The sequence below is a fragment of the Zophobas morio genome, unplaced genomic scaffold (assembly GCF_036711695.1).
Source record: "Zophobas morio isolate AGI-343-1 ecotype UQ-CSIRO unplaced genomic scaffold, CSIRO_AGI_Zmor_V1 ptg000017l, whole genome shotgun sequence".
Lineage (NCBI taxonomy): Eukaryota > Metazoa > Arthropoda > Insecta > Coleoptera > Tenebrionidae > Zophobas > Zophobas morio.
The window spans coordinates 15,414,569-15,435,654 of record NW_026972122.1 but is presented as its reverse complement, the minus strand read 5'-3'; the positions used below and the strand labels follow the sequence as shown (position 1 = coordinate 15,435,654).

At 32.4% G+C, this 21,086-nt stretch overlaps 1 protein-coding gene across 2 annotated transcripts in view; it reads right to left on the bottom strand.

Moving 5' to 3' along the window:
- Vari (varicose) overlaps positions 1-16,131 on the bottom strand; it is a 59,438-nt gene extending 43,307 nt beyond the window's left edge. The window contains exon 1 of one of the 2 annotated variants that reach the window (XM_064057456.1): positions 15,992-16,131. In XM_064057456.1, the coding sequence (XP_063913526.1) occupies positions 15,992-16,115 (124 nt within the window). In that variant the 5' untranslated portion in view covers positions 16,116-16,131. Of the gene's footprint in view, positions 1-1,245; positions 1,459-15,991 lie in introns of those variants that run through there. The other variant, XM_064057457.1, reaches the window with a different exon arrangement.
- Positions 16,132-21,086: the final 4,955 nt, after the last annotated feature.

Genomic DNA, 21,086 nt, shown 5'->3' with positions numbered 1-21,086 from the left:
CTTTGAAAGCTAATTTACCTTAACTGGGGCGAATGATATAATAACAAAGAAATTATCATAGCATTTTTTTTTTCATAATCCTGTACTATATCTTTTTACAACATTTCAGTTCAAAGTGGAACAAGTACCGAATTATAAAGAAGTCTCTCGAAGCTGTTTGAAAATGAACACGAAAATATATATTTGTCGCGACCAAATTAGTTCCGAAAAAAAATAAAGATATCATGAAAAAAGATTGGAAAAGAATCATTAGTGAGGAATAGCGATAAAAAAATACTCATGTCTGCTTATATTTTTCTCCTAAAATTTAGTTTCATTTATTACTCCACCTCAATATTATGCAATATTAAATGTGTAACATTTTTTGGTAGAAAATTATATGCATTTATTTTTATTTGCTTACTCGTGATGTTATCTGTACAACCAATATAATAATGATTATAATAATGATTATTATTATTTTCTCATATGCTAACATTTGCGTACCTATTGCCCCACCTTCTTCTAGGAATAGTAAAATAAGACACAAAACTTTAAAAACTACTTAGTTATTTTCAAATATATAATTTACTTTAATGTTTTATTTTTTTTGCTGAAGCAAATTGTTGATAATTTTACAGTTATTGTAATGTCCCACTATGTTTTACAACACTTACAGTGAAATATCTGCTGAAAATTATATACGGTGTTTTAAAATTAAAATATACAAATCTGATATATACATATTTAACTTATTTAAGTACTACATTTTATAAGAAAAAGATACAAGAAAAGTATTCACTTTAGATATAACAGCAATACAGAATACAATACATACCTCTTACTTTTAGATATTTTAAGCTTTTTAAAGCTATTGCTGTCATTGTATCTGGTAACTCTTCCGCATCAGAATAAATGATTTATACAGTGGTTAAATGTTAGATATTTCGTGCCCTTTCAAGGAAAGATAAACTACTACAAAGAGGGAAGATATGAGGTGCAAACTTTGGTGAAATGTTATTGCGGCAGAATTTATGACTCGACACCCTTTAATCTAACGTCAGGTGATTCTTGCGCAATCTTATTTGCCATAGAACTTAAAAAATCTGTTTCTTTTATAATATATTATAAAAACACACCCATTTACATTATTGTCAACACAAAATCCAAGTCCTTCTGTTGAATAAAAACTGTCAGCCAGTGATGGATGATCTTTCAACCCACACAGTACAAGTATGTAATGTTATTTCAAGCAGAAAGACTCACCATTAATTGGTCTAATCGAATCCTCGTCAATTTCTGCCATTCCGTTTAGTAATTGTTCTTTTTCAGGCAGATCTTTTTTGGTAAATCTGACCATCGTGCACTGTCACTGTCAACAAAGCTGTGTGCTAATATTAAATTGCAAGATTTTGCGATTGTCTATAGAGAAAAAGAATATCATCTTTCGGACGTGATAAATATATTGTTTTCCGGTTAAATCGCGATAACCGCGAAAAGCTCTTAACCGTTCTTTTCAGGACGACGGCAGATGCTGAAATGTCTACGCTTTACGGATCTTTTAGCGACGTTCCAGCCGCGTTGCTATAGATACATCCTACCATGCTTTCAGGGCCGGACTCTTGCCAAAGTTAATATTGATATTAATGTGGAGGCTTAACTTTACTCTTATTATCCTCAGCTGCCTCGGCTGCATAACACTGTTATGTCACAAATTATGTATAATGAGTGCTTCGGTAAGTTTTCACGAAAGTGGAAAAGTGGAATAACAAGGTAAGTAATGTCCTCTGGGAATTTGCATACATAAGTTTGCAAGTTCCAACATTATATTTTCAGCAAGCTTATATTAAACCTGGACAAAATGAAAAGACAGCCAAGAATATTCGTGTAACTTCATCACCATCATAATTTTTCCTCTTCTTGAAAGCAAAGGAATGGTTCAAAAGCTGTGTGACGAATTAGTTGAAATGTCATTCAATCTAAACATTAAATGTCCATATTAGGCTGAAAATATAAATTTTATTTGTGTATATTTACTACTAGTTTAAAAAAATTGCTTGTATAACAAGCTATAACGTTTATTACTCCACAACATCGAAAACATCGAAATTCTCGACGCTTTTCGCCAACCACGTCGGCATTATCTAGACAAAACTAAATTCTATTTGGCAAAACGCGTCGACATTTTTTTGTTTTCGGTGTTGGATAATAAACATACACCGACTGATGAAAGAAGATTCCTATACCTATAAGAAACGAAAAATTGGGCTATTTTGCTTTAAGTTCAAAAAGTTAAGTTAAACTACTGCACGTCCATTACGAATTAAAATTTAACCAATTTAATTAAGTAACAATCATTTTGTTATGGTTAAGCTTTCACGAATTCATCGGAAATGTTTTTTCACAGCATGGATCTATACAAGCCATAAATGTTTCATTACACCTTGAACGGGATATATAAACTAGTGTGAAAACTTTTCTGGAAAGTTTTGTAACATTTTATATACTAAAATCAGATTTTTCTGATCTCACACCTGTAGCATTTAAAAGACAATACACAAATCTCTGTCCTTTCTAGTTGCCGACTTTTTAGAGAGTAAGTATTTTTATCGTCCTTCCGTATGACAAATCTGTATATTTGTCATTGGGCTGCAATTTTTGTTTCGGCAGTTTCGACACTAGTGCACCAAGCATATGTTAGATGGTGAGAAAAAACTTTAGAATTGGATCGTGTGGAACTTCATTCCAATCTAAGTGTAACATCCACAACTCTTTAATTTGTAACTTAGCCACTAGAATGACAATCAACGTTAAAGAATAAAAAAACGAGCAACTAGTGAGAGTATAGTTTAGTACTGTTACGAAATAAACCCATACGCTGCCCCGGTACGACGCCTATGGGTTTTTTCTGGTTGTGCCTCATCATCATCGGTGACGGCGGCCGGACGGCCTGGAAGCGGAAGTCGCGATGGGTGCTCCAGAACAGCCCAGAAGCGGTGACGGAGACATTTCGAGAAGGACCGAGTGGCTGCTTAAATGGGAACCACCGTCGGGAGCAGTCAGTGAAGTCCAGACGATCCGAGGAGTCTAGTCAAATCCATTCCAGTCGGAATTATTCTATATATAATCGTTGTGTAATTAGTCGTGTAGTTTCGTATTACTGCAAAATAAATTGTTGAGTTTTACCCACGCCGATTTTAATTAGCGATCAACGTAATAGTACAGTTACAATCGTCAGATTGAACATGAAACGACAAGTTGCCTTCTACAAGATTTTAGTATTATCTATTGATTCCACACTACAAACCAAATTGTCTACATACTTATTTCGGGAAAGTATTTCAACGGTATGTCGTAACCTCATCTTCAGCTAGTTGATGAAAAGTGCGTATGGCCAAAAAAGGGGAACACGTGACTCTAAAAATTAACGTGGTCAATTCGTAAATAGTGAGAGAATCTCCCAAGAAAATCTCCAAGTATTCCTTGAAAACGTTGATGGTCTTCGCAAATAACTCAATAACTAAAATATTTGGCGATACATTTGGTGAATGTCAGTTATAAACGCCACGGGCCATAATCAAAAATTAAAAAGCAATCCTACAACATCAAAATTGTCACCCTATACACCCTATACAGTGGTGTCGAAAACTATTCTCAACGGTGTGCTAGTACTATTTAATTTATAAACGGCATGATGTGGCATAACATAATTTTGCACAGAGACCCTTTGTAGATGACTTTGTTTTAAATAATCTTGAATTACTCCAGTATATTCTTTTTGGAGATCGGAACAATTATGTATTAAATTTTTTCTCTAAACAGAAATCTTCGTCAAGCTATGGGATAAGAATTTCTTAATTTTGAAGGACAATCAAAAATCTCGTCGACAGCAAGTGGCTGACACCGATCAAAGAAAATGAAGATTTGTGTCCAGTGAGGTTGTATGAAAAAATGATGTTCAAGCGCACCCCGAACATCAAGACGAACCGGTTATTTTTAACACCAAATAATAATTGGAAGACAACAAATGTTTGGTGCAAGAACTGCCCTGTTGGCGTAAATCAGATAAGTAAATGGACACGTTTAGGTGCAGAGCATATTGGAATAGACACAAAAAAGGCAAGAATCACCAACCATTCTAACCGTTCATCCGCAGTGAGTGTATTAGCAAATGCTGGTGCAAATTGGCAGGAGATTATCAAAGTAACTGGTTATTCTACACCAAACTCGTTGAAACCATACTTAAAACTCAACGAACAGCATTATACCAAAATCATCAATCAAATTCGGAACAATCAAAATGTTTCGTCGTCATCAGTGCCATCAACGTCCTCCCTTCAACAGCAGGAACCTCTTAATACAAATAATATTTATTATAATAACTGTATTTTTCATTTTCATAATAATTAAAGTTAATTTAGTGTAAATGTAATTAGTATACTGTCAATTCATTATATAATCGTAACGAATATCACTCGAGCATTAGAAAATAATCTCAATACTAACCTCTTAACTCGACAATAATCAGAAACACCACTCGACCTTCGGTCTCGTAGTTTTTCAGATTATAAGTCTCGTTAATCGGTTAGTATTTTCGATTATTTTCTATGCTCTTGTGATATTATAACTGATTATTCGGGGTAGTAATAATTTGACTAGGTATATAGTATTCTTGTCTAGCACATAGGTTAAATTCATTTTTCCAATTCGCGGGCCAGGTAAAATTATAATTTCTACACTTTTTAAAGTAACTGATAATACTTAACAGTTCTACTAGTCACTTTATTTAAAGGCGGTTAGCCCAGCTTTAACTAATGATTATTTACTACTGTTCATGTATAAGTATTGCATTATCAATTCATCAGTGGTCTTTAATTTGTCAGTGAATGAGAGAGTTACGTACGTTAGTGAGTTGTAGAAGGTATCGGTAATGACCGATAGGAGTCGGTAGTGACCGAGGGGTTCCATTACGTATTTTCGAAATATGCTGTACTGATGAGACCTAAGGAGGTCGAAACTGCAGTATACAGATGTTCATTGTATTGTCTAATCTATATAGTGGTATAATAATGGGTTGCCATAAAGCTAAGGGGTGACGGCCAGTGAAGACAGATGTACTCCTGCGTTCGGCGGGGCTCTTGTCTGGTAACTAGCTGTTTCCACTCGCAGTGTTGGCGACAAAAATACAAAATAGAACCCATCGGTCACTACCAACCCCTATCGATCATTACCAATACCTTCTACAACTCACTAACCTATGTTTGCCTGCCCCCTTGTGAAAATGAAATGGTGGAGGCGCCGGGTAAACATTTTTTTAATTTTTTTTCACTTTGAAACAAATCTTGGTTTTAGAATAATCTAAACTTTAATTAAATCTGTAAATGATACAATTAGAAAGTTTAAATGTGTTTTTGAGAAAATGTAACTTCTTGTTGGAACTTTGGATAAAATATTGTATTGAATAAAAACATGATTTTGTATGAAATTTAAGTAGCCAATAAGAAGTATCAACCGACAACAATCAAAAGAATTAACACCAAAACATGTAACATCTACACAGTTTCAGATTTTGAATGTATCAGATAAGTTTGCGTTCTCAGAAATGTCATTTAACGAACTACGAGATATTATTAGTAACTTAAATAATTCCCATGTTCCAGAGGTCTACGGTTTCAACTCTAAAATAGTCAAAAAAATCAAGCATCTTATACATAGTGTATCTGTTAACGACATAGTTACTCATAACTAAGAGATATAAAAAAATATGACAAAAATGTGGAACACTGCAAAATCTATTCACAGATTTGTATATAAATAAAGTAATTTTGGAGTTGTAGCAAGAACATTATTTGAAATTCTTATGCACATTCGTGAGATATGGGTGTTAGAATTAAACTTGGCAAAAATACACAAATCTTATCAAAACTTACTCCTGTCAGACGGTATGGTTTTCTTACATTAAAAGTGATTAATCTGGCCAACGAATTTATGTCGACACCATTCTAAATGTCAATTATTTTAAGCAAATATAATAATATTAATATCCCAAATAAAAAATACTCTGATTGTTTATCACCAAAAAAAGATTGTTGCACATGCACACAATTTTACAATTCTTAACGAAAAATAGTCAAATAATGTTATGTTTTCCAGTTTATAACGCTCTGATTTGTTCATGGTTATTTAAAGTAAATGCGGGTGGAACGAAATATATGTATAACTTTAACCTCCCAATAAACGAGCTGGTCTCATAAATATCCCCAAGCGTCTATTAAAAACACTGTTTAGTAGTCTTGCTAGATGCTTAACCTAAAATACTTATGTTATAGTGTCTTACAGTTTTTTTAATTTTTCCTCTGGTGGCAAGTAATTGTTAATGTTGTTCTATACAGTTTTCTGTCTAATACTTAACTACATAAGTACACATCTTCCTCTCTATTTTCGAAGTCAGCAAGTACGATAAAACTGATTTATTGACCACAAAGCAAATGAGTAATTTTTTTATATATATATATTATATATAGGTATGTCTGAAATTATATCATTACGTTTTTGAATAAACTCTATTAGTTTAGCTCTGCACCGAGTTGCACACTATTATTTTGAGGTTTACAAATCGATGTTGTAATCCAATAGAACTCAAATGAAAACTTCTACGGGTGACAGCTTACATCTTTTTCGTACATTAATTATTTATTATTTGTATAAAACCATGCGACTTTAACATATTATTCACTAGAAGAACTAGCCCACTCGCCTTCGTTCTTCTCGGTAAATAAATGTATGCTCAATTCGCTTGGTGTATAAATTATTATTATTATTCATTTCTGACGTTTTAAACTGTCTTTATATATTCCTGTTGTTTAATGGATGGATTATTAAAGAGTTTTTAGTTAGCAAAAACATTTATTTCTCACGGGTGACGACACCAGTGTGTAATAATTACTTTCGAAGCTTCTTATTAGTTCTTCGCATTGAGTAATTATTTATTACTCACGGGGAGCGTGGCCAAATTATTATGTTTGAACCTCAAACTACGCGATTAATTGCGCGATCACGGGAACGCGGGATAGGAGGACGCAAATTGCGATGCGATAAACTATGGAGATTAATTAGATTCGATAAGGCAGCGGGAGTGTTACAAAGTCGGACTTTAGAAATTGTTTGTAAATTTGATGTGTTATTAAACCGTCGTATAAAAAGTATATAGTATTCTACTCGCCACTCGGCTTGTGTGTAAACTTCATATTCGTGAGTACTCGCCAACGTTCCCCGCTCATTGAATAATATATTATTATTAAACCCTTAGCAATCCTGACAAAAAAGTTTTACTCGCTAGTGAATTAAAATTTTTAATTAATTCACTCTTAGATTTTTAAAGCGCTTTTTACTTCCCAAACGTAAGCTAAAGAAGTAATGTAATCGAATCCATCGGGCGACTCGCTCCTTTTATGTTTTCTCGACGTTGCATGACCTGCAGAGTACGAAAAAATAGGTTGCGCATTTCCGTCTATTTGTCATCTGTCAATTTTTATTACACAGTTAATTTCCAAAATTATGAGACTGATTTTTGTCAAATTTTACATATATGTTAGGAATATCGTGCAGATGGTAAAACGCTAACCAAAATGTGGTTATTCATCCCCACCAGCAACAGGATGACGTCATCTCTAATATTTACAATAGTAAATCTTATTGAGTTTTTGCCCTAGACGTCCAAAGTTTTAGAAAAAAAATTCAAAATTGTATAACATTTTGCAATTTAACTTTGCAACTACAAAAACGATATCTGAAACCTTGTAAACTTTTTAGGGTTACATGGTAAATCCTTAATTAAAATTTATCCGTTTATTCCCTCCCAAAAAAATTGATTACGTTATCTCAAAATTTTGCCTAATAAACCATATCTAAGATATACAAAGTATTATGAATTTATACTTGTGATATTTACCAATGTATTCATATTTTTTACAATTACTTACACCGGTGACTCAAAAATTAATGAATGAGGAAACTTATTTTATTGATCAAATCAAAAACGCTCACTCCATTTTCCTGAAAATTTGAGTATACAGTACTGTTATTATTAGTATAGTATAGTATATTCAAATTGATATGTGTCCTTGCTAAAATGTTGAGGACGTCATCACAAAATTTTGTTACGAGAACATTCACTTGAAACATGCGCAAAACATGCTTCTTTACCTGTGCTTTAACAGTCCATACATATGTTTATTTTAACTTATACGGGTTATCATAAAAAAATAAAATTCGCTAAATTTAATTTATGGTTTTTCAAAGAATCCGTGCTTCTTCACCTGTACTTCAGGTGCAAGGGAAGTTCTGTCTAAATAACTTTAGATCAATTTGTTTATTTAATTTTTAGTAGTTTTCACAGAATACAAGTTATTTCCAATTTTCCCTGAAAGATTGCTGCCTGTCGTAAACTTTACATACAATATATTCCGCAAAATTTTGAGATGATTTTTGGGAGGAAATAAACGGATAAATGTTGATTAACGATCTACCATATTTTCGATAACCTTACCATCTACACGATATTGCGAACACACATATAAAATTTCATAGTAATCGGTCCTGCTGTTTCGAAGATTAGATAATAAATAAAAATCGACGCAGACAGTCAGCCAGACAGACAGTCAGACAGACAGAGGGCAGACGCCAGATAGATGGCAGACATACGGAAGCCGAAGACCTAGTTTTTCGTAATCTAGGGGTCATGAACAGTACTGAAAATATAAAAACAGCCATTAGCTGGTGGACCCTATTACAATAATTCCTTAGCTGACCCACGGGAAGTATAAAGAACCCCAATAATGAGTTGTTGTTTATATTAAATACAATCAGCAAGGATATCTACTAATCGACACGCCTGTCCTAAACTGTTACACTGAAATGTGGCTAAACCGACAGTACGGTAAATATGACCTATAATACGCAAATGCCTTAATATTTATAACAATAGTGTCTCCTGGTTTAAATGGTATATGACCGTTGCAGTACAGATTACTGTTACCGCGCAAAAAAAATATTGGCCTAAAATTATTTAAACAGAATTTCCGTTCAAAAAATTATGAAATTTAATTTTGCGAATTTTATTTTATTTTTTGATAACTCCTATAAGTTAAAAAGGTGTGGACTGTTAAAATACAGGTAAAAAAGCATGATATGCGTATGTTTCAAGTGAGTTTTTCCATAACAAAATGATTACATCATCAAAATTTTAACAAGAAACTGTGTCAGTTTGAATAGTTTGAATAGATCCAATGTAATGCTACTAATAATAGTACCGTATATTTAAATTGTTGGGAAAATCGGGCGAGCCATTCTTGATTTAATCATTAAAATAAACTGTATAAGTAACTGAAAAAAATTTTGGTCGAAGGTTATTTCGACAGGAGTTCCCTCACCCTTGAAGTACAAGCCCAACAAATCCAGCTTTTTTGAAAAATAAAAAAAAATGATTTTGCGAACTTTTATAAACAAATATAGATAAGTAATACCAGTAATCTGAACAGCTGACAGACAGGCAGACAGAAAAAATAGTCATCGACATCTATACTATGAATTTTTTTCCAAAAATTTTTTGTGTAGTCGACGATATACCTACAACTGACACGTAGTATTTGAGCCTGTACCCAGGTAGGTACTTATTACTCTTGTTTTTGTGATACATTAAAATTAGGTTTTCATCTAAAATATGTATATACATAAAACATATTGTGGTAATGGAAACAGGACAAACCACATTTGCTCTAAGATTTAGTATGCACAACCGTTTATGTTATTCATTTCAATTTACTAATAAGTAATATTTATTCCTAATATTATCATACAATTTGTTTCATATTCTCTGCATATACTGTATATTATAACTACTTTAACCCATTTTAAACAAAATTCTAACTATAGAATTGAAGCTATTTAAAGTACATAATTCAATAAAGTACGTAATGATTCCCACGAGGCGAAAGAATTTGTAAATCAGTGTCGGAATGAAAAATATATGTTTAAATGTGTGATGCATAATATGTGTGAATAAAGCTTTAGATTAATTTCTGAATTGAAGGTGCTGATTTCTGAAGACTATATGTTCCCCATTAATTATTCTCAACTAACTAATATTATATGTATGTTTAAAACGCCGTAAAAAATTACGTTGCTCATTAAAACTTGTTATTGCCTCTTCTTATTATATTATTTAAATATATGTTTGTTTGCAAAATAATTTTTATTAGGTATAGTGAAAATTATTGTTCATCGGTAAACGCAGTACAATTTACCAATAGTACTTAATATCCGGAATGTATGTCAAATTGTCGACAATTCGCGCACTCGAGAAAATTAGGAGACAATTGGATTTGCACGAGCGATTATTTTACAGACTATTTCCTGAAAAAAAAGTATATTTATCGTTCTTTTCCAGTACAATTAAAAGATTAACGCAATTTACGCAAAAATGATGAAAAATAATTTATTTTCCGAATCTGCATCTATGCAAAATTTTGCATAACGTAAACAGTGAAAAGTAAAAATGCATTCCGGCCGGTTTGGCGAAAGCTGTTCGAGTAAAATCGGCATGGAAAAAAATAGGTTGTCTCCAGTTTACACAAAAAAATCAGAAAGATGTACTTACATAGAAGCAATTTGGACATTTTTGTGTGATAAGAGGATATATTTTTGAAATAAATACAACTGCATCGACACTCGCTCGGACATTAAAAGATTTCGCCGTCAATATGAGATGATGTGATGGTACAGAATATAAGGAAAGCGTAATCAAAATTGTATGGAACACTATCGCAAAAATTCTTCAGTGTAGTAGAAAAAATTCAAAGGTGATCGTCTTCGTATGTAAAAGACAAAGAGACAAGACAGAGAGTTAGAAAGCAAATTTTCTTTAAATATACATGTAATAATTGTACCGAAAATGAAATCTACTAATCTACATTTTCTAAATAAAAATTTAAAATTAGTCTTATTATTTATTATTTTCAACTAAATGTCAAAACTGATAATTTGTGCAAAATTATCGCTGAAATACTATTTTTATTGGTCGTCATGCAGAAATATAAATGATTTTACGGATCTTTTTTTTATTTATCGAAAAAAAATTGTAATTTTATTAAAATTAATTCATAATTCATAATCAGTTTAAATAATTTAATACCACTTAACCAAGGAAAGGCAGTGAAAACAAGTCCGTCCTGATAAAATTATAACTATATTTTTCCATCAGTGATATTGAATGCCACTTCAGCTTATCTTTATGTTTTTCATAATAATGTATTTTTGTAATCAATCGATCAACGGATTAAGATTTCTCATGTGATTAATCCTTTTCATTTTCATAAATTTCATTATTTCCTCCTTAAACTGAGGTCGAACTGGTCTAGAAAATCAAGTCGATGAAAGACAAGGATTTTATGGAATTATAATTTTCCGAAGAATCATTTTCATCTGCGTGTAATTGGATTGGCAAATTGCGAAGAAGTGGCTGTCAGAAACGTTCGAATTACCAAACTTTTGTTTATATTGCAACTAGTAACTACAACTCTCGTCACCACCTTTGCATACTGATTTTAATTTTTTTAATTTTCTGCAAATTTGATGATCATATTCTTTGATCCAGTAATACCTGGAACTTCCGCGTATAAACAAAAATCGAATTAATTTCGGAATCAATATTTTTTACCCTGTTTATCATATGATATGCTGATTTTTTACAACAGCGTTAGTTGTTTTTATTAAATTAATCATTTTAATTTTAATTTATCAAATTGGAAGCCGCACCCTGTCGGGATATATACGAGTATACGCATAAACTTGGTTGTGCTGGCTATGCCGGTTCCGAGCTGAAACACGTTTGACGTAATTTTTCAACCCTCTTTCCTTTTTTTATCCGCATACTGCCACCGACGCATTTTATTTTTGGTCTTGCCTCATTAGATGTCCTTTGTTGAGTACTAAAACTTAATAATGAAATAAGGTCAATTCTTAATTTAACCAGGTTTCATTTTGAGATAAAAATGTTTAGTTTATACTTAGGTACAATTATTTTTCTCTTTTACAGATAATTTTTGTGATGGTAGAATGTAATTTTATCCACTCTGATGTCATTTTTATCCATACTTCATTGCACTCTGCTGTGAATTCCTGTTCTCATTCGCTTAGGCGTTTTACTAATTAAGTTTTCGTTAATTGTATATATTTATGGGATAAGTGACGATTAAATTCACTGATTATCACCCGCTACTGATTGCTAGCGATGCAAGCGTCTTAACCTATAATCGTGACGTAGCCCGATAGAAATCCGCTCTTTACTGATGACGTCATCCTACTGTTAGTCGGGATGATTATCCAAGTTTTGGTTAGCGTTTTACCCATCTACACGATATTTCTAATATACATATAAAATTTGACAACAATCGGTGCGAAAATTTTCGAGGTTATCTGTTTAATAAAAATCCGGACAGACGACAGACAGATAGACAGACAGACAGAAACAGGAGACCTATTTCTTCGTACTCTAGAGCTCATGAAACATCGAGAAAACATGAAAGTATCTAGTCGTCCAATAGACTCGATTACAATACTTCCCTAGCTTACGCTTGTAGTAATTAAGTAAAAAGTAAATAATATTTGGTACACTCCTAAAAAATAAAATGAACCCCTTATGTTGCTTATGCAAATTAAACGCAGTCGCATAACTTCAAACTATGCAGGTACCGACTGAAAAAGTGTTGATAAAGTCGTATTAAAAGCTATATGAAATTGTTTTTAACATGATACCTCTATTACATTGATCTAAAATGTGTTAATGCAACTTGGATTTTTTTGCGAAAATATGGATGCTTAGAGTAAAAAATCAAGGTGGATTAATAAACCACCACAAGTATAGGAGTTTGTTATTTTATAAATTTTAAATGGCGTTTACTAAAAAAAATCAGGGGACGTCATCAAATTGTTCATGAGGATGATTAGCGTTAGCGTTTTGCACGCTACACGATATTCCTCATATCAAATTTAACAAGAATCGAAGATTATCTGTCAATAAAAATCAACACAGACGGCGGACAGATACCAGAGGGTAAACAGACAAATGGAAATGGCAGACCTGTTTTTTCGGACCCTAACGTCAAGAAAATATGAAAGTCGCCGTTATAATATTTCCTTAGCTTAGGCTCGGAATGTAAAAAGTCAATGTTTAGAACTTAAATATGAAAGTTAACATTTGGAAATGGTTTGAGTTTTACGAAAATTTTTCTTCGATACCTTTTGGGTATACTGTGTACCGAATGATACAGTACAATTTAAATGATTTCAAGATCCACGCTTATCTTATTGCAGACAACAACTATTACTAGATATTTTTTCGGCATCGACCATCACTTTTGTTTTCAAATGTTCTTTGTTGTTTTACAATGAAAAATGAGAGAATCCAATGTTTTCAATAACATTAACAATATATTAAACCCAGGGCCGCGCTAAGCGGGGTGTCAAGTGTGCACCGCACAAGGGCGGCCGAATTTTTAGGGCGGCCAAATTTTTAAAACGATCAATTTCAAAAAGTAAAAAAATAATAAAATTAAAATGATTAATAATTTATCTCCAACTGAATCACACCGTTAGAAAGAACCACGACACTCGACTTATAATGACCGGCGTGTCAATGGTAACATAAGTTCATGAGCAATTCCTTAAAAACTCAAGCAAATCATGAAAAAGCAAATCAAGATTTCAACCATGTTCTTACTGATGCTAATGAACCAAATTTCCCAGCAATTCATTTGGTACGAGCAAGAAAAAAAAGAAGCAGTTTGAATATAAGGATGAAGATGAATCTTTAGCAGATCCGATTAATTTTAACGTGAATTTCTATTTTACAATTTTGGGTCAGACAGTGTCATCTCTTAAATACAGATTTGAAGGTCTTCAAAATTATGATGACTTGTTTGGGTTTTTGTTTCAATTTTGGGAAATAGTAAATGATGACTTATTAAAAATTTGTAAAGATTTGGAATTAAAGATGAAGAAATAAAATGTTTTAAATGACATTTAGAAACCAAAACAGCAACTAAAAAAGAGCCGCATTTTTATCTTAGAATATATTTTAGTAAATAAACTTGTTTCGACGTTTCCTAATATTTTTATTGCAATCAAAATTTTACTTACTTTTCCGGTTTCAGTTGCCTCTGGTGAAAGATCATTTTCAAAATTGAAACTTATTAAAAATTATCTTCGATCTACTATGTCACAAACAAGACTTTCTGATTTAGCCATAATATCCACAGAAAATAATATTTTAGATAGTTTGGATTTACATGATTTAATAGCCAGTTTTGCAGAAAGCAAAGTTCGCAAAATGCAATTTTTATCATTTATTTTAAATCAATATTTTTTGTAAGTAGGTAGGTACTCGTCTGTATGTAAGATATGTTAATAAACACGTCTATACTTGTACCTTTTTTCTTTACAAATATAATATACTATACACACAAAAATTATAGTTTTGTCTATTTTCTTAAAAAAAGGGCGGCCAAAACTCTAGGCGCAGCCCTGATTAAACCATGAGAACCACAGTCTTATGTAAATCTTTAACGATCACAGTTCAAAAAAACCTCCATTTGATTCTCACTCTGAAAATAATAGTTATATATCAAGGTTAGATTTCTTGTCTAATTAGGTTTTTCAAATTTCACGCCTTTATAAGAGCTAAAATAAACATTTCTTGTAAATAAAATCACAAAAAGAAGTTAAGTGAGCTATGATTCGGAGATTTTGCAGGCCACCAAATATTTTGACTACAATTTCCGACCCATCGCTCTAGAGTCTAGATAATACAAATTTAAATAGTCTGTATTTCGTACCCTGCGAGATTTTTTAATCTTATACGACTTGACTTGGTATTGTGGTCTTATTTAAAAAAAAATGCTCCTTTTATTAGTATATAAGATTTGAAAAATCGAATCAAAAGACCAACATTTAAATCAAGATATTTTTTCAGTGTAAGTAGGTATTCAACGAATTATAAATGGGGCACGTTTATGTTTTATACTGGACTGATGATCATTCTTTTAACATTTAATTAATTAAGTTTAATAAATATTATTTAATCTCATTATTTTTGAAGGTAAAATGTTACCACAGACTCCATTTCCATCTTTTGATTTTTGTTTTCTTTAATGACGTTATTTACGTCATTAAACTACGTAAAAAATATAAACCATTCTATTTGAAACAAAAATTAGTATGCAGTTTCTTAAGAAAGAACTTGTTAATCGACTGATTGTTCGTTGATTCAAAGTAAAAACAGATTTTTAAATCATTTAATTTGGTAAGCTACAACTACTCAAAGTTATGAGTAGTTCCAGAGACAAATGAGTACGATAATGAAACTGAATCACCTGGTAAATGTATGTTATGTTAAAAAGGCGCTCGCTTTGCACGCGACATAATAAAACAACTACGTTTCAGTTGAATGATTTTTTGGAGCTTTATTAACGTAAAATTTTCTGGAATGTGTTCTGTATCAGTATCATTTATAAATATGGAATCACACTAACACATTTTCTTTGTTATGCATACGAGATATCGGTACTGCTTTATTTTTACAAAAACTATTATCTGAACTTTAAAATGTGAAGAAATTATGAAAAATAATTTTACACAGTTCATAATTAAATTAACAAAATTATATACATACCTACAGTAGCGTCCAAAAAATTCTGGACGCCCGATTTGTTTTGAGCATGATTAACTGCAAAAAATGTTTTGTAGTTGTAATATTACAATGTTTCATTTTGATTTCAACTATGGGACATAACCCACATACCGATTTGATCATGGTTTGTCGCAATCTTATAATATTGAAAAAATATGATGGGGTGTTCAATTTTTTGAGCGCTACTGTATACACACTCAACATGTTATGTTATAAAGTACCTACAACGTTCACGTTATTACATATAATTTTTCATTTTCCTTTTACCTAATCCTGAAAAATCCGCAGAAGTGCACCCTCTTTTGGCAACTTTCTTGCACTGAATTTCCGCCCGATGATTCTTGGTAAAAGGTTTACAACCCCATTTTATCCCGTAACAGGTGCGCACCATCGTTAAATAACTTAATAACACAATTTAAGTTTATATTGCTATTTATAAAGGTTGTTTAGAAAGAAAATCGATAAAATATTAAAGTTCACATTATACAGATCTTTTTTACAATCGAGATATTCGATTTCGCGACGACTGCTGCAACAGTACATGTTATTAATAGTAGAGACGAACCCGCAACTGGAAAAATCGCCAGGTGAAGCTTCACCCACGCATTACCTTACCTATCTTGACAATTATCGATAAAACTAGAATAGCTCTGAAAGTGCTTTTCAGCACGGCAAACCATCTTACAGGGGTTATATATACATCTCTGATTCTGAAGCCATCGTGCCAATAGAATATTGCAATATTAGTCGGCTTTTAATAAAATAGTTTTTAGAATAGAGATAGTATTACGTTCACTGCATATCGATTGAGTTAAAACCGACATTTTGAATTTCGAAAAATCCAAAAAACTGCAAAGGAAAACTAAAAAACGTCTTGTACGATGTGAACTAAAAAAAGAACACGTATTTTGGGTTGCATAATGCGTACCCTTGAAATATCTTGTCTTGTGCATTGATTAAATACATATAGATAGACCCATGCTATTGTTTGGAGCGAACAGGCCAACGGCCGGCGAACAAGAGATGGCGCACCAACAGTCGGCCGTCAAACGCCGGCGAAAAGCTTGGACACCAATCGCGCGCGTAGATAACCCAAATCACAGCAACAATACATTTAATAAAGCTACCACTCAACAGAGGGCGACGAAAACAATGTGTAAAAATCTCTTAGTAACCATTTATACAATTTGCAACGTTGCCAGATGAGCCTAGCACAACTTTGCCGTTATTTCTAGTCGATTAGATTTTATTTCGTTTAAAAGTTTCTGGTGAATAAATGGAATTATTATAATGAATAAACAATACAAACAAATTATTACTTGTTATTTTAAATACTTGTTAGTGTTGATGAAAACATAAATGGTAATTAAAGTTATTCTAAATACGGTCCGGTCCGGTAGCTCAAATTTTACAGTACGAGTGATATGTTTCAGGACGAGTAGGTAGCCGAGTCTTTAATTTCGAAACGAGTACTGCGAAAAGAGTTACCGGACGTATGTTGTTATGTATTTTATTTCATACTGTCAACATACTTTTTTATTCGATAAAATTATTATTATTTTGAGAAAAAATCCAAATCGAGTCACTTTTTCTGACATCGTTAGCAACCGCTCTTTGGTAAATGTTTTAATTTGTTTATTCGTGCAAATCAGCATCATATGTTTAAACACATAGTACTTATAACACTTTACAGGACTTATTGTTTTGTATAATCCGACTCGATGGACGAATGTTTTGTGCAATCCGTCTCGAAGGACCAATGTTTGTGCAACTCGGCTCGTCCTACCAGTATTTTTTGTAATCTGGTTGATACGACAATGTGATACCGAATTGCACTTTGATATTGCTCCAAGGACCTTTGTTTTCTTGCGTGCGAGATAATAGACAGCGTTCGGTTTCGATGTTTAATACAGGACGGTTACAGAAGTACTAAATTTACATTTGTATTTACAATAACAGGTAAAGCAAAAGAGACCCAAAAGGGTCAGTGGCCGCTTCCGGAAATGGAAAACTTGTCCTTTTTGGCCACGGAGGTAGAAGAGTGTCTCTTCTACCTCCGTGTTTTTGGCTCAATTTTATCGGACTTGTCCGTTTTTTTGATTTTACCGGAATAGTTCGATCCAGTAAAACGTCAAACTTGACATAGTATGAAGTAAAATAAATAAATTTTATGATGTAAATACAATTAAGTGTATCGATAATTCGCTACTGAAAATTTATTGAAATATAATTTGTGTTAAAAAAAGATTTTTGTGGTTTTATGGTTTATTAAATGTAATTAAAATAAATAATATCAAGAACTTGTATTATATATCAAAAACATTCATTGTAAATAAGAAAATTATGTAAATAAACCATAAAACCATACAAAATTTTCCTGCGACCTCTATTCAAAATCCCAGTTTACCAATAGGAATTAAGGCACAAAGATGTTTCACTGAATTTAATACCGATTTTTCAAGAAAAGTATGCTTATAAGCCTATAAGCGTCTAATGGATTAAAACAACAAATAATAATCACAATTTATTTGTTTTATGTGTTCATTACAATAATCCCATTTATTTACCAGAAACTTCTAAATGAAATAATATCTGGTTGACGAGAAATATCCGCAAATTTGTGTTAGGCTCATCTGGCAACGTTTTCGGTAGGTAGGTATCAATGGAACTAAAAGATTTGGTAATTTTCTTGGAAGAGTTTGTTTCTTCAATGAAAATTTATGGTTTTTAATTCTTCGGCCGCTTGAAAGTCTCGCCATGTGAAAATAGATTATTTGATAACCTGTTTCGTAATAATTGTAAATACGAACAAAAGCATATTTGCATATTCTAAACAACTGGCCATATCGATTCCAAACTTGTACAGATATGTTTTTTATTGTTTCTGTTTTCAATGAAATAAATTTTATTTGCAAAATACTTAATGTCTAACGACATATCACGCATACATACTACCCCATTTACTATATTTTCAATCTGTGCATTTTTCGCTTCATTCGTAGGAGCCAAGTAAGAAGTATCAGTGAGACCGGCGGTCTTTCAAAAGCTCGTAAATAAAAAGATTTAGTAAAGTTTCCTAGAACAGTCTGTCTCTTCATAAAAAAATTTAGACATTTTTACTATGAAATATTGGTACAATACGCTATATTCCACTGTTTGTTTTCTTTGAGATACGACTAGTTCTTGTGCCGAAGTGAAACACCAAAAAGTGTAAAGTCCGGAAATCAGAGTGAATTTTAAAACACATAAAACGACTTCTTTATTTATTTAAATATTGTCCTGTAACGTCCTGTGACGTGGAATGGAGTTTCTTAATGTACAAAAGTATGTTAGATAATAACCGAAAAATTTTCTTGATTAAAACTAAAGGAAACACAATTATTACTTGGAATAAAAATAAAGAATATCAAGAACTTGTGCTATGTATTAAAAATATTTAATTTCAAATAAGTAAATTATGTTAATAAACCATAGAACCACAAAAATCTTTTTTTAACACAAATTATATTTCAATAAATTTTCAGTAGTGAATTATCGATATACTTAATTGTATTTACATCATAATAGTTATTTATTATATAAGCGGTTAAAGTGAATGTTTAATGAGCGGCCAGTTTAAGGCGAGAGCGGCGTATGCCGCGAGCGCCTTAAGACCACGAGTTACACATTCATTTTAACCGCGAGTGTAAAACAAACTTTTATTCAATTTTGACAACCCCAAGTCCCAAATTGTGAAAAAATTGGTGATTCAAAGTTCACATTCGAGAAACGTCAGAATTGACAGCGACCAAATAAAAGTTTTATATGCGTAGAATTTAGGTTACAATATCAGGTGTGTGTGTGTAGTATGTGACTCTGGCGACGGTGTTTGTTTATTTTAAACAAACTAAAATTATCGAAAAATTGCAAAATCATGCAAGATTCCAACGGCAAAACTTGCTCCCAAAAAAGAGCAAATCAGAAAGTGTATCAAAAGTTCCTTAGATGGAAAGAGCAGCAAGACATTGGAGAAATTACAGAAATGGTAACCATGGTTTTAAAACAGCAAAATAAAAATTTTATTTCGCTAGCGGTTTAAAAATTTTATGGTGCTACCGGATAAACCAAAGCTTTAGTGGCCTACTGACGGCAAAATAAACGTTTGTTTACATGTCAAAATTGAATAAAATTTATTTATTTTACTTTATACTATGTCAAGTTTGACGTTTTACTGGATCGAACGATTCCGGTAAAATCAAAAAAACGGACAAGTCCGATAAAATTGAGCCAAAAAGGACAAGTGTTCCATTTCCGGAAGCGGCCACTGACCCTTTTGGGTCTCTTTTGCTTTACCTGTTATTGTAAATACAAATGTAAATTTAGTATTTCTGTAACCGTCCTGTATTAAACATCGAAACCGAACGCTGTCTATTATCTCGCACGCAATAAAACAAAAGTCATTGGAGCAATATCAAAGTACAATTCGGTATCACTTTGTCGTATCAACCAGATTACAAAAAATACTGGTAGGACGAGCCGAGTTGCACAAACATTGGTCCTTCGAGACGGATTGCACAAAACATTCGTCCATCGAGTCGGATTATACAAAACAATAAGTCCTGTAAAGTGTTATAAGTACTATGTGTTTAAACATATGATGCTGATTTGCACGAATAAACAAATTAAAACATTTACCAAAGAGCGGTTGCTAACGATGTCAGAAAAAGTGACTCGATTTGGATTTTTTCTCAAAATAATAATAATTTTATCGAATAAAAAAGTATGTTGACAGTATGAAATAAAATACATAACAACATACGTCCGGTAACTCTTTTCGCAGTACTCGTTTCGAAATTAAAGACTCGGCTACCTACTCGTCCTGAAACATATCACTCGTACTGTAAAATTTGAGCTACCGGACCGTTAGAATAACTTTAATTACCATTTATGTTTTCATCAACACTAACAAGTATTTAAAATAACAAGTAATAATTTGTTTGTATTGTTTATTCATTATAATAATTCCATTTATTCACCAGAAACTTTTAAACGAAATAAAATCTAATCGACTAGAAATAACGGCAAAGTTGTGCTAGGCTCATCTGGCAACGTTGCAAATTATATAAATGGTTACTAAGAGATTTTTACACATTGTTTTCGTCGCCCTCTGTCGAGTGGTAGCTTTATTAAATGTATTGTTGCTGTGATTTGGGTTATCTACGCGCGCGATTGGTGTCCAAGCTTTTCGCCGGCGTTTGACGGCCGACTGTTGGTGCGCCATCTCTTGTTCGCCGGCCGTTGGCCTGTTCGCTCCAAACAATAGCATGGGTCTATCTATATGTATTTAATCAATGTCTTGTGTCACTCCCTCCCTGGTCTCTGG